Below are 18055 nucleotides of genomic sequence, written 5' to 3'. Positions count from 1 at the left end.
AAGAAATTAGGAGGAAAAAATTTTTATACCACGTAATATAAGGAAATAAATGTAATTTTAAATATTTAAATAATTTTGTACTTAAAATCATGAATGCTAATATATTTAAGTGCATTTTATATTAATTATTTTAAATGAGCCAAAGAATGAACTAACAAGTCGAGTCACAGCTAGTTCAAGTTTAGCTTGTTAGCTCATCAAACTCAATTCACAACTCACAAACCATTTATTGTGTGGAGCCCAACCTTGCTTACCAGTCGATTTAACTCACTTACGCCTGTATTATGAATTGCTTTTATCATATTTCTCAAAGGCAACCCACACAGGAATTTTTTTATTTTCTAAAAAAAAGCTCTAGTTTTGATTCTATTTAGTACTAAATGAACATTTTATTGTTTTAACAACAAAAAAACGTTTCTATCTTTGCCTGCAGTCATAAGGAGGAGAAATTAGTACATACAGTCACCAGATATCGTCCGGAGGCGTAATAGAACGCATCACGTTATCATTTTTTATATGTAGTGGATGACAGAGCGCATCCTACTTTAGATGAAATATAATATCATTCAATATATCCAATATCAAATATTTTTAAACCAAGCAAAGTAATTAAGGTTTTTATTTGTTGCGATCAAACATTTAATTAATTTCATTAAGACGTGAATCCAATATAGAACATAACTTAAGAAAATAATTAAAGACTTATATTTTATTTCATAAATATAAATTTCACTGAAATTATTACATATCAGCCAGCCCTTTTGTATTTTTGCAGTCGAGTTAGTTAACTATTACATCTGAAGCCTTCAATTCTTATTAAAACCTCGTTCCGCTTTACGGCAGTCTTCACTTCCAAATCAAACTACGGCAATGATGACGGAGATGATTAATTCTTTTATAATTCGTAAACCACCAAATCTTAAACATATCAGGCCAGCAATCCTTATGAACATTCAGCACCCCCTGACAAACAGCCCGGCCGGGCAACGTACCATTTATAAAGAAAAGCTTGACCCAACCAAGAGCTTCGGGCTTGCCCAAATATCCCCAGCATCTGTAAACACGTTCATATGGATTGAATGGTTCCTTCGGAGGAATGCCTCTTATGACTCGGGCGGGCGGGTCAGGAATCCGGGCCAAGTCTCTACCGAACGGGCTATCTGGAACATGGAAATACCGATTCCATGGGATATTGGCTAAAGCTGTGCCGGAGAGCAGGCCGAGGAGGGCGACCACAGTGATCAGGTAATTTGCCATTGCTTTTTCTTCTTCTTTTTTGATGGAGAGAGAGAGGGATGGCTTGTGGAATTTATAGGAATGGCTCTCTCTCTCTCTCTCTCTCTCTCTCTGGGGCTTTTAAGAGTGAGTGGACGTAGAAACAACGAGAAACGGCTCTTAGGGATTTTTAAAACTGCATATTAATAATGGATTTAGATGTTTTCAGTTTATTAAATTTAGTATAATTTCTTTATTAAATAATTAATTTATTAGTAATACGTTGTTTAAAGTAATTAAAGTATTTATTGTAAATGCGTTCAACTTCATCTTTCATTTTCTGAATAAGAAAAAGAAATCAAAATAATGATTAAATTTGCATTTTCTTTTTTACATTTTATTAATTTTTCAAATTTTAGCAACAAGCATTTCATAATTATAAATTGTTAAAATAATCTTTTCACCCGATCATTGAGTGAGGGATCCTTTCACATATATATTTTCTAGTAATTTAAATATTATGTTTTTTTTTTAAAATTAAGTGACAAATTAATTTTAGTTCAAATTATTTATTTCTATATCAATGAAATATCTAAAGGATTATTTTATTTTGTGTATATATACATAACTATTTTTAATTTACTTTTGACGTTTTAATATATATGTATATTTTATATTTTAAGAAACATGATAAACGGTTTTTTTCAGTAATTAATATATTAGGCGAAGGTTGTTTATTGTCTGAAAAAAGGTATTTAATGCTAAATATTTCTTGAAAGTGGCGTTAACAACTCCTTTCATTTCAATTGTTACTTTTTTTATGTTATATTTATGTTAGTCTTAATGGTTGCAGGGTCTGTTTCTATTTGAAAATAAAGGAAAATTATTTCGTTCTTACATTTTCAAACATTGAAGAACGTTCTAATTTATTCACCATCAATTATTAAGTTAAAATTTATTATCTTGAAATGTTTGTGTCGCTCTTTCTATAGTCTTAAAAATCTTATAAATAAATGTTCAAATGACAATTTCAAACACGTGATCATTTTGGAGCATTTTCAGCTGTAATAGATTTCCAAAACTTCACTCTAAAAATCCCTTCTTTTATTACTTTTATTATACTTAATCTTATTTGACCTTCTCTTTATTATTATTATTTTGTTCTATGGAACCTTGCAAGTCTTATTAATAGCATTATGGCATTGCCCATGGATAAAATTAAATTCAATATCTAATTAAGAGATTTAAACATTTACCATCTATCTTACTTTAAGTAGGCCACTTTCCTATTGCGCATCAACAATGCTTTCAAATGTCGTCTATCCTTCAACCCTTCGACTAGCCTAGGACATTATTCATCAAAGTTAAGTGAATATTCATCATAGAGCTAGTACCAATCACCCTAGAGTAATTAAAAAACTCACATATTTATTGAAGTTGATGTAGTAGCTCATGTGTCATTTTGAAACTTTATTGTGATGTCTTAGGGAGAAATGATGTAAGTCAAATATTTGGAGCTTGTAGTCACTAAACATCCCTCTGGCAAGGTGTACAATAGTGGCCTTCGAGGTATGCTCTAAGCCTGTAATAATCAAAGACACTAACAGAGTAACATGAACTGGCGAACATCCATATTATCACCAATAAATATACTATTCTAATAGGATTGAATTGACTGATCAGCATAAAATTCGATGTGACCCAATCAAGAATTACTCGCTCAAGATCAATAACTACTCGTACACATCCAATGAAGATCATAATTTCAACAAAAAGTAGGTGAATTCATCCACGTGGTTGGTGACCTCACCCACCCTGTTGATGACTTCTTCTTATAACCTATTATGCCAACGACCTCGAATGAGAACATACTAAGAAGGGTGTCAATATATACTTATTATGTTCAACTCTATATTAATTTTTCATCACGTTAGCTATCAAGGTAGCGTCCAATGTCGTCGTCGCGTTCGCTATCGAGGTCGGGTCCATCATCGTCCATCGTTACGTTGCCAATCGAAGTTGGGTCCGTCGTCATCGTTGTCGCGTTTGCTGTCGAGGTCGAGTCTCTCGTCGTTCATCGTCTCATTCCCAGTCGACGCCGGGTTCATCGTCGTCTGTCGTCACATTCGCTTCTGTCTCTATAGTCTGCGTCCACTTCTGCCTCCAGCGTCCGCGTCATCTGTCGTATGCGTCCGGGGGATGTTTGCTGCCTTCGATGCCGTTGAGATCCATCGTTCGAGCATAATTTCCGTTGAGATCCATTGTCCCGAGGACCTAAGCTCGTCCGTCGTAGTCCCAAGCGTAACTGCGTCCGCCATCGTCGTTTAGGATTTCCAATTTTTCACTCGCTAGCTCCTTCGATTTGGATTTCCCACTCGCAAGCTTCGTCCATTTGGATTTCTCGCTCACGATTTGGATTTCTCGACCGCTAGCTCGGTCATTGAGTTGCTCGACGAGCTATCAAGTCGATCAATCGGCTGCTCGAGCTCGACTCACAAGCTCGATAAGCTCAGCTCGTCAAGCCTATTATCAAGTCGAGCTGAAGCTGCCTCATGAGCCAGCTTGACTCAGTTGCACCCCTACATGCATCATTGCGATGAAATGGTGGATGGGTGCCATGGTGCTAGCTAGTGGCAGAGCAAAAAATTTAATCAGGGGGGACTTAAAATTAAAATTGTCTTGTTTATTGTCTCATTTCAAAGATTAGAATACATTAAAATAGTTTCATTTGTCACCTTATTAGTGGAGCCAAGACGAGTTGTAAGATCAAAATTAAAAATGCAAATAACATAGCCCCTTAGAGCTTAGAAGACAAACATCTGTCACGGGTTGTCTTCATTTTGGTGCGAGAGCAGAGCAAAAGGGAAAATTAAAGTCATGCTCAAGGTCGCGAATCGTAAGTCGAGAGAGAGAAGCAAAGGGGAAAACAAACCATTGATGCTTTTGATCATGTGTCTACAAAAAATATGTTGGTGGCTTCTCTAGATAAATAAATAAATTTATCAATTTAATTTCATGTTCAAAATGATAGGTAGATATTCTCTTTATCCTTCGGGATGAATTGAATATTCCTTATGTTATGTTTGATTATGAACATAAATTGTAGTTTCTCTTTTTAAAACCATTGTGAAACATTATTCTATCCTAAGAATGATATAATGTTAATCTATACAAATTTGATTAAAGAAATATTTTTAAAATGAATCATATGGCGAACGAGATGAATCTAACACTTGTCCACAAATGTATCTTCCTAACACCAGGAAGAAACTACCTCATACAATGGTGAGACAATAAGGTCATAATGAAACAAGAAATAAAATAAAGCAAGTACAAATCTCAATATAACAAGGAATAATAAGGAATGTAGCTCTAAGCCGCTGAATAAGACAGCCATAGGTGAGAGAGAAACAGCCACGCTAGAGAGAGAAACAGCTTTTTTTTTGAATTTTCAAATTCGCGGTTTTTCCTCTACCTTCATCGCCGGAGCTTGGCGATGACAGTGGATGGCCGCCGACCTCCAGTCGGTGCGCTTACCAATTTAGAAGACTCGGAAGGACTTTTGGGAAAGAAGGTAGAACGAAGACGGACGTTTCAGCGATCTGAGATGGATCAAGTCAGCTCAGAATGACTGCTAAATCGCTGGTGATTAGAGAGGTTACTCGTGCCCCGGCAAAGAAGGCGATTAATTTTGTGGAAGGAAAAGGTAAAAGCATCTTGGATAATTCTGATTGCATTACCCATAGAATTGAGAAGTCTCGTTCAAGTTTGAAACCAAATGACGCAGAAGCTTCTTCCTCAGATTTGAAATTTTTTGTTAACAAATTTGGATATTCAAATGCAATCTCTGACCTGTGACCAGCGATAAATGCGAATATCTTAAATGAAGTTAGTGAAAATTCTCATTCTGAGGATAAGCTACATTCGGTTCCTTGTTCTGATACTTTGATCAATCCTGGTTTGCAATTTGAAACTAAAAGGAATTCTTTCATAGACAATTCAACCAAGAATGTGAATATTGGTTCAAAAGTTACATCTGGGAATGCTTGGATAAGGCCTCAACACATAAAGCTAAATTATAATATGAATTCTACATCGGTTACTAAAGATGGGATCACAGTTATAATGGACTCTGTTTCAGAAAATGCTAATTCTCAGGTCCTGAGAAATTCACTGGTCATCGAAGTGCTGGGTAGTAACATCCCATTCCCAGTTTGCAGTAGAGAACTGCGGAAACAATGGTCTAGATTTGGAAATTTTCACCTTATAACCTTGGAACTTGATTGGATTCTTTGTTCTTTCACCAAGCCGGAAGCAGTTGAAGAAATACTAGAAGGAGGACCTTGGTATATAGGAGGCAATATCATTGGGCTGGATAGATGGTCACCCAATTTTTCACCAGAATCTCTTAAAGGACTTACAACTCCAATTTGGATTCGCATGTCATGCCTTCCCTTGCATTGCTTGGATGAAAAAAATATTTGTAGAATTACTTCCAAAATTGGTACCCCAATTTATCTTGATCGAAATTCATTTAAATGGGGAAAAAGGGAGTATGCCCGGGTCTGTGTTCGGTTAAACTTGGATGAGAAAATCCCTAAAGGAGTTTGGTTAGAAGGATTGCATGGAAGATCCTTCCAAAAAGTTGAATATGAAAGGATCTCTTCACTATGCTACCATTGTGGCAAATTGGGACATACAAAGAACCATTGTTCTTTACTCGTCAATTCTTCTTCAGTAACATCTCCTAAGGTTATAAAGAAGAATTTGGATCCAGAAGGAGACAAAGACAAATCCTATGCTCAAGATGAATTGGGACCTTGGATACAAGTCAAGTTCAAGAAATAAATTACTAATAAATCTAATTATTATGTAAAATAATAATAATAATAAATATATGCTGTAAAATTTATAATAGACATTAGAATAATACAATATTAAGGTATTTAAGTATAATAAAAAAATTATCATAACAGTTCACAAAAATTTCTCCAATAGTACATATAATAATATAAGTGATAAAATATAAATAATTTATTTAGTTACAAATGCAAAGGGATGGCGTCTTTCATTTTACATATTTTATATTTTTTTAATACGTGAGAATATATGTCATGCCACGTGCTAATTTTCATAGTTTATCTTTTTTTTTGGGGGAATTTTTGGGGTCAAGCCCGTAAATTGATGTAAAAGAAATTACAAGTAAAAAAGAAACTATAGTCTAGATCCTCAACAACAAAACGAGAATCAAAGACTCAAAAGAAAAAGAAAATTACAAACTTTCCAAAAATCAAACTGAGAGAGACAAAAACTTAGCCGTAGCTAAGCAGGACTCAGTAGCTCAGTGCGAAAGTCGGAAGGGTCAGCACACGAGCTGTGCCCCTGGTTGTCAGGATCGACCGTCCATGGGGCTGCTGTAATAACAACAATCATCATCGTCCATAAAAACCCCACAAAAACGATTTCTCCTTTAAACTTTCCATTTCATAGTTTTTTTGGCAATAGCATATCTGATTTTTGCAGTGACTGTAGCAGAACAGTCAAATTTCCCTCCAAAGATTCGATCATTCCTTGCTCTCCAGATATAATAAATCATCGCACAAACCGATAACAGGTGATAGTTCATTTTAGTGTTACCAAACCCCTGGTCCATAACACTATCAAAAGTTTGAAAAATGTTTGGTTTCATCAACCTGTTATTAAGCCACGGCACGAATTGTAAAATGATGCTGAAAGTAAATTTGCATTCAAAGAAAAAGTGTCGAGTGCTATCCAACCCCTCGTGACAGAAACAGCAGTAGTTTTCAACCAAAATACCACGAGACTGCAACACCTGGGCAGTTTTGAGACCGTTCTTAAAAGCCAACCAAGCGAAGGCAGAATACCTCAAGCAGTTTTTCTTATGCCAAATAAAATTATGTCAATGAACCACTAGAGAAATAGAAAAAATTGCAACTTAAAGGTACTCGCAGTGGGCTTATTAGTGCTCATCCAAGTCAGATCATCCTCATCCTGCATAATCTCAACATCATGAATTTTAGAAGAGATTTCATCACCAAAACAATCAGGCACCATCCAGCACTCATCCATAATAATGTTTTTAACAGCCCAAGAGGAATAAGGGCTTAACCGATAAAGTTCCAAGCTATCAATGCTATTAGCAATGGAATCACCATTAAGCCAAGGATCCCAAATTAGAGAGAGATTACTCTTAAACCCCACATTCAACTTAATACAATGCTTAATGCTTTGAGCTTTGTCAGAAAGAAATTTCCAGAAAGAAGAAGTTTTCCCAGACAGCGGCTTCCAAAGAGAATGATAGCAAGCTTTCCACCAGGTGAAAAGTAAACTCTCCGAATTTAAAAACCTCCAGATTAAAGCACACCCAAAAGAGTGATATAAAGTGTCAATAGATTGAATTCCCAGTCCCCCATTAAGAGTAGGAACACAAGTCTCTTTCCAGGACAGAATATGGAGTTTCTTCAAATCTGTGTTGCCAAAGAAAAGAAATCTGGAACATAACCGGTTAATAACCTTACAGCAACCCTTAGGAATAATTGCACCCCTAATCCAGTAAGCAAGTGTATTACTAATAGTGAATTTAATCAACTGGATTCTACCGGCAAAGGAAAGAGTCTTGGCAGTCCAACCATTCAGCTTGGAAGAGATTTTTTGGATAAGAGGTTGAAAATCACTCATTTTCAATTTTTTATGGAAAATAAGTATTCCAAGGTAGGTGACAGGGCAATTGGATTGGGTAATATGGAGGGTATTGCAAATGGCCTCAGCTTGAGGAGTGTCTTTAGAAAGGAGAATAGTACTTTTCGGGGGATTCACAAACAGCACAGTAGTGTCACCAAAATGTTTAAAAGCCTTGTTAAGGGTAACAGCATTCTCCATATTCGTATTTCCAAAAATCAGAAGGTCATCCGCAAACAGTAAATGGGATACAACACAATTACCCGAGATAATAGCAGTGTAAGTAGAATTGGAAATGGCCTCATCCATGCTATTAGAGAGAGCATCCATCACAATGCTAAAAAGATAAGGCGATAACGGACAGCCTTGTCTGAGCCCAGAAATAGAATGAAAATAACCTTCTAGTGATCCATTAATACAAACAGAAATGGAGACCTCATCAGTACAAGCCTTAATCCAGGAAATAAAGAGGTCCGGGAACCCCTTATCAGCTAATCTTTTATAAATAAATTCCCTTGAAACAGAGTCAAAAGCTTTGGTGATGTCAAATTTTGCACAAAAGAACTTGTTCCTGTAATTATTGTTAAACTTCCCCAAAATCTCAGTAGCAAGGATAATATTGTCAGATATCATTCTTTTTTGAATAAAACCACTTTGGCTGTGATGAATAATGGATGGCATGACAATTCTCATCCTATTTGCTAAAAGTTTTGCTATAACTTTATAAATAACATTGCAAAGAGATATGGGTCTAAAATCCTTGACACAGTTGGCATGGGGAAGTTTGGGAATCAAAGCAATAGCAGTAGATTTAATTTGCTTAGGCATATAGCAAGAAGTGAAGAAATAAGAAACAGCCTTGCAGATATGATGCTTAATAGTGCCCCAACAAGCCCTATAGAATTCAAAAGTAAATCCATCCGGCCCAGGAGCAGCATTCTTCTTACTGGAAAAAATGATTCCTTTAATTTCGTCCTCCGTAATAGGAGCAATGAGAGTGGATAGCAGATGATTAGGAATAACTTTCCCAATAGGAAAACTATGAGGGCTGGAAGTGGAGTTGGGGGGGTTAAAAAGCTTAGTGACGTGATTTATGAAAGCCAAGGAGATATTTTGATGATCAGTAAAGCTACCCATATCAGTAGTGATCTCTTTGATATTGCTATAATTTATGTTGGCATTGATTTTAGAATATAAAAATTTAAGATCATCTTCACCTTGCGTAAGCCAATTCACCTTGCCACGCTGCACAATCCAATCAGATAAAGTGGTTTGATAATAATGCAGTTTGGTATTGATGCTCTTAAGAGTGTTGTTGAGGGATTCATCAAGAGGGTTGTTTTGAATAAGTCCCAACACATTTGCTTGCTGCGCAGACAGCAAATCTTTATCTTTCGGAATATTGTTGGAATTGGACCAATTCTTATGCTTGATTTTGAGTTTTAAGCATTTCAACTTAAAAGCAAAATACGCCAGAGGGCTGTTATTAGCCGGCTGAGAGAAAGTATCCAGTAAATAGTCCCAAAATTCAGGAATTCTGGTGCAGTAATTCTTGAATAAAAATCTATGACCCCTTTTAGATTCCATGGCATTCATAAGAAGCAAAGGGGAGTGATCAGAGCAGCTAGGTTCACCAACAAAGTAATAGGAATTTGGAAAAGTAGTAAGCAAAAGATCATTGACTAACACTCTATCAAGTATTATATGAATAGGATTATTACTTTGCTGGTTAAACCAAGTAAAAAAAATGACCTATAGAAGCAAGGTCATGCACACCAGTATTAAAAATCATGTTATTGAAGTCTCCCAGATTGCTGCTGGATAAAGGAGAACCTCCAGCTTTTTCATTAGAGTAGCGGCAACAATTAAAATCTCCAATAATGGCCCAAGGAGTGCAAATGGATTGAGAAATAACTTGTAGATCAGACCAAAGAGTACGCCTTTCAGAATGAGAATTACTAGCATAAACAGCAGTAATAGCAACTGAATTAATCGAGTCAATCTGAATGATACCATGAACCAGTTGGCTAGTAGTAATTTGAGGCATAAAATTAATAGTTCCAGCATTCCACTTAACCCAAATACGACCAGGATTAGAGTGTTGAAAATTGTCACAAGAATTCTCAATAGGAAAATTCTATGCTGACATTGAAACCAATGATTGGAAAGGTTGTTAATATTGGTTTTTGCTTCCAGGATGAAAAGAAGGTCAATGTTGTGGTTTTTGACAAAAATTTTACAGTTGCTCACCTTAGAAGGGTTATTAAAACCTCTAAGGTTCCAGGCCGCAAGCTTGGAAGGCTTTACTGTCATTTGGAAGTGGAGGTTTTTTTGGCATTTTTGCCACGGGTTTGTTTTTGGTTTTGTTGGGTTGATTGCTGAGTTTTTTGTGGAGTTGGAGCTAGAAGATGGTTGGTCTGTATTGGAGTTGGTGTTGAATTTGGGAATTTGAGGTTGGTGACTCCTAGGGGGGGTACTAACATTATGAACCGGCTGTTCTTTGGTGGAAGTAGTTTTATGAGACTCACTGGAAATAAGATCAGCAGGGTCATTATCAGCCAAAACATCAAATTTGTTTTTAGCCGTAGAAGTAGGAGGGTTATGTAAATTAGTGATAACAGGTTCAGAGAAAGTAATAGGATCTTTCGAATGAGAATTTAGGTTAGGTATGACAGTTCCAGATGGTAAGATTTGAAGAGGAGGGGTGATTTGGGTAGCAGGGAGGGAGTCAACTTTGGTGTGTGAAGGAGGCTTAGGAATAAGGAGTCTTGGAGGCGGTGTGATTCTGGGTCTTCTGCTGGTGCTTCTTCCCCTGGGTTTAGGAGCAAAAGCAGGTCTGATAACAAGATCTTTGGGGCAAAGGGTGGGAGGGTGCATAATGGAACCACATTGAGTGCAATGGTCCGGCTTCCAATCATACTGAACACGAAGGGGAAAAGATTTTTCATCAACCGAGTAAAAAATTTCCTCAGGAAGAGTGGAAGAACTGGTAACTTGGATGCAGATGCGCGCGAAGGTGAGTCTGGTTTTAGCGGCTGTAAGAGCATCAACAACAAGTGGTATACCAATACAACTAGCAAGTTTTGAAATACCTTCTGGCGTCCAGAGAGAGAGAGGCAGGTTTCAGATTTTGATCCATAGAGGGATTGATGGAAATTCTTCACGCTTCGGGACGAATTCAGGTGTCCATTTCTGCAAGATGAAAGGTTTTCCAAAGAAAAACCAAGGGCCTCCACTCCATGCAAGCTCGTAATCCTCTAAAGCAAAGAACTTTAGAAGGAAAAAACCATCATCCATCGTGAGCAGAGAGAAATCTCCCTTGAGCTTCCAGGTCTTTTTGATGGTAGACAAAAGGGCTTCATAGAACGGTCTTTTACCGATTGAGTAACCAACTAAGGAGAGAGACCATTCCGCAGCTCCCGCCACAAACTTCTCGGAAGAGATATGAGAAGTGAAGTTTTTTGCGGGAACAAAGGATAAGGAGTGTGAGAAGGTTGTAGAGACTTGTGGGGTAAAAGCTAAAAGATTTTTCCAGTCAAGCAGAGAAGAGGATGGAGGAGGAGGAGAGGAGGTGGTGGCGGTGGAGCCAAGAGGGGGAAAATCGGCCATGGGGTGACCCCCAGACGGCGGCGGGAAGAGCTCCAAAACTAGGGCGCCAAAAAACCCTAGCAGAGCAAAAAGCACACTCTTTTTTCCTTCATAGTTTATCTCACCAATACTTTCATAATATCTTAACCTTTTTTCTTTTTTTAACGAGGCTTCAAGTGAATCAAAGGAAAAAATATATAACATAAAGGTTGAAAAAAGTCCAAATTAGACGCTCTGTTAGGGTTTCCGTAACCCTCTTCGAGGCGTGGTCTCCACTGATGGTGTCGGTGGTTCTCCCAGGGTAGCTCTCTTTCCATTTCGTTCTCTTCGTGTGGTTTTGTAGTTCTTGCGGATCTCTTGTCGATTCGTCCACCTCTATTTGGAAGAAAGGCAGTGAATTGACTGGCCAACCCCAGCTTTTTGGATGGCTCATCCAAATCCTGCTACTTTCTTGATGCTTTATATGGTTCGGCTACCTCTGCGACTTTTCCCGATCTAAAATCTAGATCACCAAGTTCTACCTGTGTAAAGCAACAAACAATTATATTCAAAAGCTGCTACAACACGCCACCGCCGCAACACTTATATTAGCGGACATAAGGCGTATTTATATAAGTTCTCAAATGAAATGTTGTGTGTATTCAAATGATAGTTACTTGCACAACTAAAATATCTGAAAAATGTGCCCGCACATATACCGTAGTTTGTATACACATAGGTACACTAAAAGGTAAGTTAAACATTTTTGTGAATTTAAACCCTCGATTCTACACTTTGCTTGTCTAAATTTATCTCAGTTGCTGAAGGGGAGGATTTTTTTTTTTTTGGTTCATTTCATGAGAATTTTCCAATCATATATTCTTAGAAGTTTTTTTGGATTTGATGAATTTGGCATTTTCTTGCATGTATCTATTGAAGAATATATGAAGATTGGACATAATATGGTTGAATATTCTTTGTAAAACATAGAACAATTACATGTACTAAGTAGTATACATAGAACGATTGATTTTGGCTATTCTATTAGCTTTGATTTAGCTTTTTTTTTAAAGAAAGCATATGGAATTGCAGGAGAACTGAACCTCGGTTAGAAGAGAGGTCCAGTTGACTTCTCAAAGAGTAAATCTGTTAAAGGTCCTCTCCACCTACGTTTCGTTATTTAGTTAATTATGCTATAAAGTATTAGCTAGGCTTTGTAAGCGATGGAATGTCCTATATTGAAAAAGTCTCAAGTCAATGGTTGCATGCATGTAGGCTCGATCGGCATTCTGACTTCAGATTATTTAATAATAATTTGTTTGTCAGAGATGATATGGAACAACTTTGCACTGATTGGTAGTTCATATAATCTATATGGAAATGGAGGTTCGGATTTGAATAGCTGCAGTGATAGCTTCTACTTTGGGTATTTTAAATGCTGCTCGATCATATAATTTTCTATGGTTAGAACCTGAATTCTTCTACACGTATTCAACTTAGAAAAAAATAAGCATCTAAGATAATCATGTGTTAGAACCTGGTGATTCCATCATAATCTAGACTACAAAAAGCAAACGAAAATTGAAATAAAAAATTTTATATATTTTGAGTATTGAAAAATTCATTTTTCTTTTTGAACATTTATTTCTAAATAACAATGAAAAGTTCTTCAAAATAAACAATTTGGATGGTAATCTAACCGATAGTGACAACATGATTTCACTATCTTAATTTCTACAATCAAAGCATTACAAGAAATGATTTTTACACTAACTAGAACCTTAAGAGCTTGTTTTTCTAAACTAGGTTTGATGTGATAAAATCTTGAACACGTCTTAGCACTGTTAATTATCTTTCCTGAATTCAAGTCCTAAAATTCACAAAATTAAGTAAGTTTTCTTGTACAGATTGCTTATTTGTTCCTGTTTGTTGTTCGTTGAAGTCCGTCTATTACAGTGAGCACTACTAAAAAATCTTGCTTCTGCAGCACTTTTTATGACATATTGCAGCGCTTTAAACACCTACTAATTTATTTCCAGCGGTTTAAAAGCCACTGCACATCCGTTGTATTTGCTTTCGCTACAAAGGTTTTAGCAGCGGTTTCACAAATGCTGCTATAGGAAGGTTTTAGCAGCGCTTTTTAACAGGGGTTAAAACCGCTGTAAAAAGGTAGCACTGATTAAAAAAAATATATTATGCCAAAAAATTAAATTTTTTGATCAAATTATAAATACACATAAAATTAATCCAAGCATATAACCATTCCATCGTTTCCAAAATTCACAACAAAGTTCCTTAATTTGAATCTCCTACCAAGAAAGCATGGAAAAAGTATATCCTTATGCATAAGAACTTACATAATATCCACAAATCTTATTCGTACAATTGAATAATATCCACAATTCTAACGCCTCTGTAATAGAAGGCAGTAGGTACAATCTTTGAGTAGAAGTAGTCTTCTGCACCCATCATTGGAGGAACATCCTTATAGTTCTTCAGACCCAGCAAGCTAACGGCCACATTCTTCACATGCTCGTACATTATATCGATCGTCATTGAAAGTGGGAGGGTAGAATCATTAATTCTCAAAGAAGTATACTGAAGTAGAGCATTTATATACACTATACTGCATTACAATGACCTGCAAGTCAAAGTTAGATGACAGTAAGTGAGTGGCTATAAGAAACTAAAATTTCGTTTTGGACGGCTTTCTTACTGCTTCTTAAAGCAACTGTTTTTGTAAAAAATTTAATTTTTTCACTAAAAAACTATTTGCAACTAGAATAAGATGCTCTTTAAGTACTCCTTTCGCAACCATCTTAATTGACGCCGATAGGCGCTGAGAAACCAACATTACAAGATATGGATGAAATCTAGATGTTAAATATTTGCATACAACTTAGTGATGAACATTGTATAATCAGCGCTCATCTATATCAAAAAGCTTAATGTGAATGAGTCAATGAAAACATAATGGTGAGAACTCCTGAACCAATTCATGAACTATAAGGAGATAGGCACATCAAAGTTTCTGATTAAATTTAATTTACGAACAAAAGTTGTAAACAATAGAGGAATCCAATAACATTTATAAAAAGCACTAAAAACACAAACATGAGAATGCAAGAATGAAACTCACCTGAACCGATTGCTCAAAACTACAAGATATATATGCCGAGAAGGTGTTCAACCTGCTTGATGCAATAGGGTATAGATTGCCTCGTATCTATGAGGAGCATAACAGGTAAGCAAGCATCCAAAACAGTTCTCCATGCATCACCACTTTGCCGAGCAAAACTTCTTTCAATAACAACTTCAATGGCTAATTCGCCCTTCATTGGTCTCCGATCTCTCACAGAAGAAGTGGTCGTTGGTTTAATCCAATTGATATTTGCCAAATCAACTCTAGAATCACCTAGGGTATCATTAAAGAAACATATACAATGTAAGACTACTCAAATATTCAAAAACTTTAAAAAAGAAAAAAAATGGTACACTTAAATAGAAAACATCATGAAATTTAGTAAAAATTTATTTAGGCTAGATTTGTAAGGTTACACAGAAACAAACTACTCTTAAATGAAAAAAAGAGTTATCTTTAACATCCATAACAGCAATGAAGCCAACATGAAAATTGAGGGCTTATAAGAAAATTTTTGTGGCCATGCATGCCGACCCTAACCTGATATGTCCATGAAAATTGAAGCTTGAACATAATAAATGTTCAATATTTAATTAATTTTAACTCAAACTAATTTACACAGAGTTGAGGATTGCGAACTTAAAATAGCATGAATCAAGCCAAAATCATATAATATATAAATTAGGTTGTCAATAGTTTTATCTATTTAGAAAATGAAAAGCTTTAAAAATATGTAATTGATAGTACAGGAATAACCAGCACATGATCTATAATGCAAGCAAATTAATCATTCCCTACTTTGTTATGCTGCAAACGCAATTAAAATTTGTCACAACTCTAGGTAAAATTTGTATATAATATTTAGATCAACTTAACATACAGTATGTTAGAAATTGCAAACAATTACCTTCGAGAGTTGGTACAAAATTCACAAAGATAGGAAGATTAACACAAAATATATTTTCTTTTAAAGACGTCTACAATACCTCAACTTCCATCGCACTGAATCCAAAACTTGAGTCTCCTTCAACAGCAACCACCAACCTGTCAGGTGAAGCTACTGCAGCAGCAATGCAGTAACCCAAGCCAACACCCATCGTTCCCCATGTCCCTGCGTCTAGCCGTGTCCTCAGCTCAGTATGTCCCAGCACAGCTCTTCCAACATCCATAGTGTTCGCACCTTCCGATACCAATATTGGAGCTGGGCTTCCTTGCGCAAGAATTGCATCCCTTATTATCCGCATGGGTGTAAGGAAGTTAAATGGAACTACGTCCTTAGCCAACTGTATTTCCATCTTCACCACATTATCCTTTGCCTTTTTGGAAATAGCAGCTACCCAAGGATTCGACTTCCCCAAGAAGAAAGGATCATCCTTGATCTCCCTGTTGATCAAGTCCAGAACTGTAGCAGCATCTCCAACTAAACCAAGATATGGCTTCCTCAACTCAATCTTCGCCACATTACTTCTAGCATGCTTTACGAGTAAAAAAAAATAACAGAGAAATTGATGAACTTTACATTTTTCAGTTGTCATGTCAGACTACATAAACATGTACACAAGTTTTAGAATCAAACTAACTTAACATTCTCATATCCACAAATGTACTTTGAGGCCTTAGACAAGATTGTTGCTATTTCAATACCAATAAAAGGACTAGCTTTTCAAGAAGCGAGCAGTAGTGATGACTATCCTCAGACATCATTTTGCATCTAAAACACATCGCCTTCACGAGTTATTTTCATATTAAAACCAATAGGATTTCCTTCGCTCAGTCACAAAAAAAAAAACAAAATTTTAACCAGGGCGGAAGTTTCTAAACTGAAGCAGACCATGATTCTAATTAGAACATTTTGGAAAATGACATCGAAACAGAGAAGAATGAATCTGTAGCGAGAAAGTAAATACCTGAACAACGGCTGGAGAACCAAAGTTGAAATGACAGAAGTTGAACATATATCACAAAAATTAATAAATGAAGCATTGTTGACAAGAATTTAGAGTAAAAATGACAAAATTTGTGCTAAGTAACAACAAATACCGTTGTACAATTGACATAAGTTTTCCAGAAAAATTTAGAGTAGAAATGATAAAAGTTTAACATGCATCACAAAAATTACTATCTATAGCCAAACAAAAAATAAAAAATCTTATAACATTTCAAAACAAACCATAAGCTATACATAATGAAAATATCGTGTCTATTTATATTATGTATTCCCTTTTTACACCTTGGATGTCAATTAGGCAAAAATTGATCATTATCTCACTGTTATTAATATAGAAGTCATCAGAAAAATTAAATATGATAAATTAATTAATAAATGAAAATACATAATTTTTTATTTTACATACCATATTTGAACTTCTTGGTGGCAAATGCTGTCCCTGGTAATTATTCATGAATTGTTTCATCTCACTTTGCAATGTTTGCACCACCTCCTCAAGTCTTACAACTCGATCAAATATAGTATTGCCTCGACTACTACTTCCTGGATCCGTGGTGCTATGAGGAAAATATCTACTTGGAATATCCCCAAAATCTTGTGTTCGTACCCTCACTGGGTGTTCTGGCCCCATGATCGCCTTGAAGACTTTTTCATTGGCTTCAAAATTTCCATCTTCTAGCGCTAACCCTTCTTCGGGAAGCATTTCAGAAGCATGTGCCTAGATTTTGAAATATATATATATATATATATATATTAGCATTCATTAAACACCTCATGTGAAATGCTGAAGGATTTTACCCATTTTTGTCTGGCCTCCTTAGATGACCATGATCCATTTTTACGCATGCGATTGATTTTCCATAATAACAGACGATCTCGTATAGACTGTAAAAACTAAATCCTTTATATAAATATAAATATATCAATAATTGAAATACATATCTTTTCTTCTTGTCTCCTTATGGAGCTCACCCGACCCATCGTATGTGGACACATTTGTTTTTTTGCATTTTACACATTTCTTGTTGCCCTCTCCTACAACAAATAATCATCATATTAATTTCAATTTTTTAAGAAAATCAATAACACGATTTAATTAGCTAACTCACTTTATCCTATGGTTGTGACTATCTACTAACAAGCTGACACCATTGTACTGGATCTACTCCTGCAGAGACAATCTCCATGATCTTCTATAATGGTCTACTATCCCAGTGCTCTGCCTTCAAATTAGTTTTGTAGTTGCGCCACTTGGCTCCAAGAGATTGTAGTATCCAATATTTTATACTTGCGGGGAACTCAAACTTGGACTAAAAAATGTTAAATGATTTTAATTATCAAACAAACATAAATTACATATGATTATTTGCTATGATATTTACCTCTACTTCAGCTAGCATCCTCTTTTCAAATGGTTCCATACCTTTTTTACACCAATCTGCGAATGAGATTGGTGCCAAAATAGGATCTCTAGCTACGATCCC

General features: G+C 35.9%; 1 protein-coding gene across 1 annotated transcript; it reads right to left on the bottom strand.

The window, feature by feature from the left end:
* Positions 1 to 13854: 13854 nt before the first annotated feature.
* On the bottom strand, positions 13855 to 17274 carry LOC114579507 (2-hydroxyacyl-CoA lyase 1-like). Its single transcript, XM_028694286.1, has 4 exons — positions 16978 to 17274; positions 15610 to 16098; positions 14621 to 14707; positions 13855 to 14079 (listed from the first exon to the last, which is right to left on the bottom strand). Exons 1-4 carry the CDS (start codon positions 17272 to 17274, stop codon positions 13855 to 13857), a joined length of 1098 nt encoding a protein of 365 aa, XP_028550119.1.
* Between the last annotated feature and the right edge of the window lie 781 nt (positions 17275 to 18055).

The sequence above is a fragment of the Dendrobium catenatum genome, unplaced genomic scaffold (assembly GCF_001605985.2).
Source record: "Dendrobium catenatum unplaced genomic scaffold, ASM160598v2 fragScaff_scaffold_441, whole genome shotgun sequence".
NCBI classification, from domain to species: domain Eukaryota; kingdom Viridiplantae; phylum Streptophyta; class Magnoliopsida; order Asparagales; family Orchidaceae; genus Dendrobium; species Dendrobium catenatum.
Note: the sequence above shows the minus strand (reverse complement) of the source record. Positions and strands in the feature narration are given on the sequence as shown.

What these genes read in the sequence shown, in the direction of transcription:
- LOC114579507 (XM_028694286.1), bottom strand. Translation starts at nt 17,274, where the DNA reads ATGCTTCCCGAAGAAGGGTTAGCGCTAGAAGATGGAAATTTTGAAGCC. An exon ending in CACCAAGAAGTTCAAATATG is followed by an intron (nt 16,099 to 16,977) that starts GTATGTAAAATA and finishes TTACTCGTAAAG; the next exon opens with CATGCTAGAAGTAATGTGGC. An exon ending in TCAGTGCGATGGAAGTTGAG is followed by an intron (nt 14,708 to 15,609) that starts GTATTGTAGACG and finishes TGCTCCTCATAG; the next exon opens with ATACGAGGCAATCTATACCC.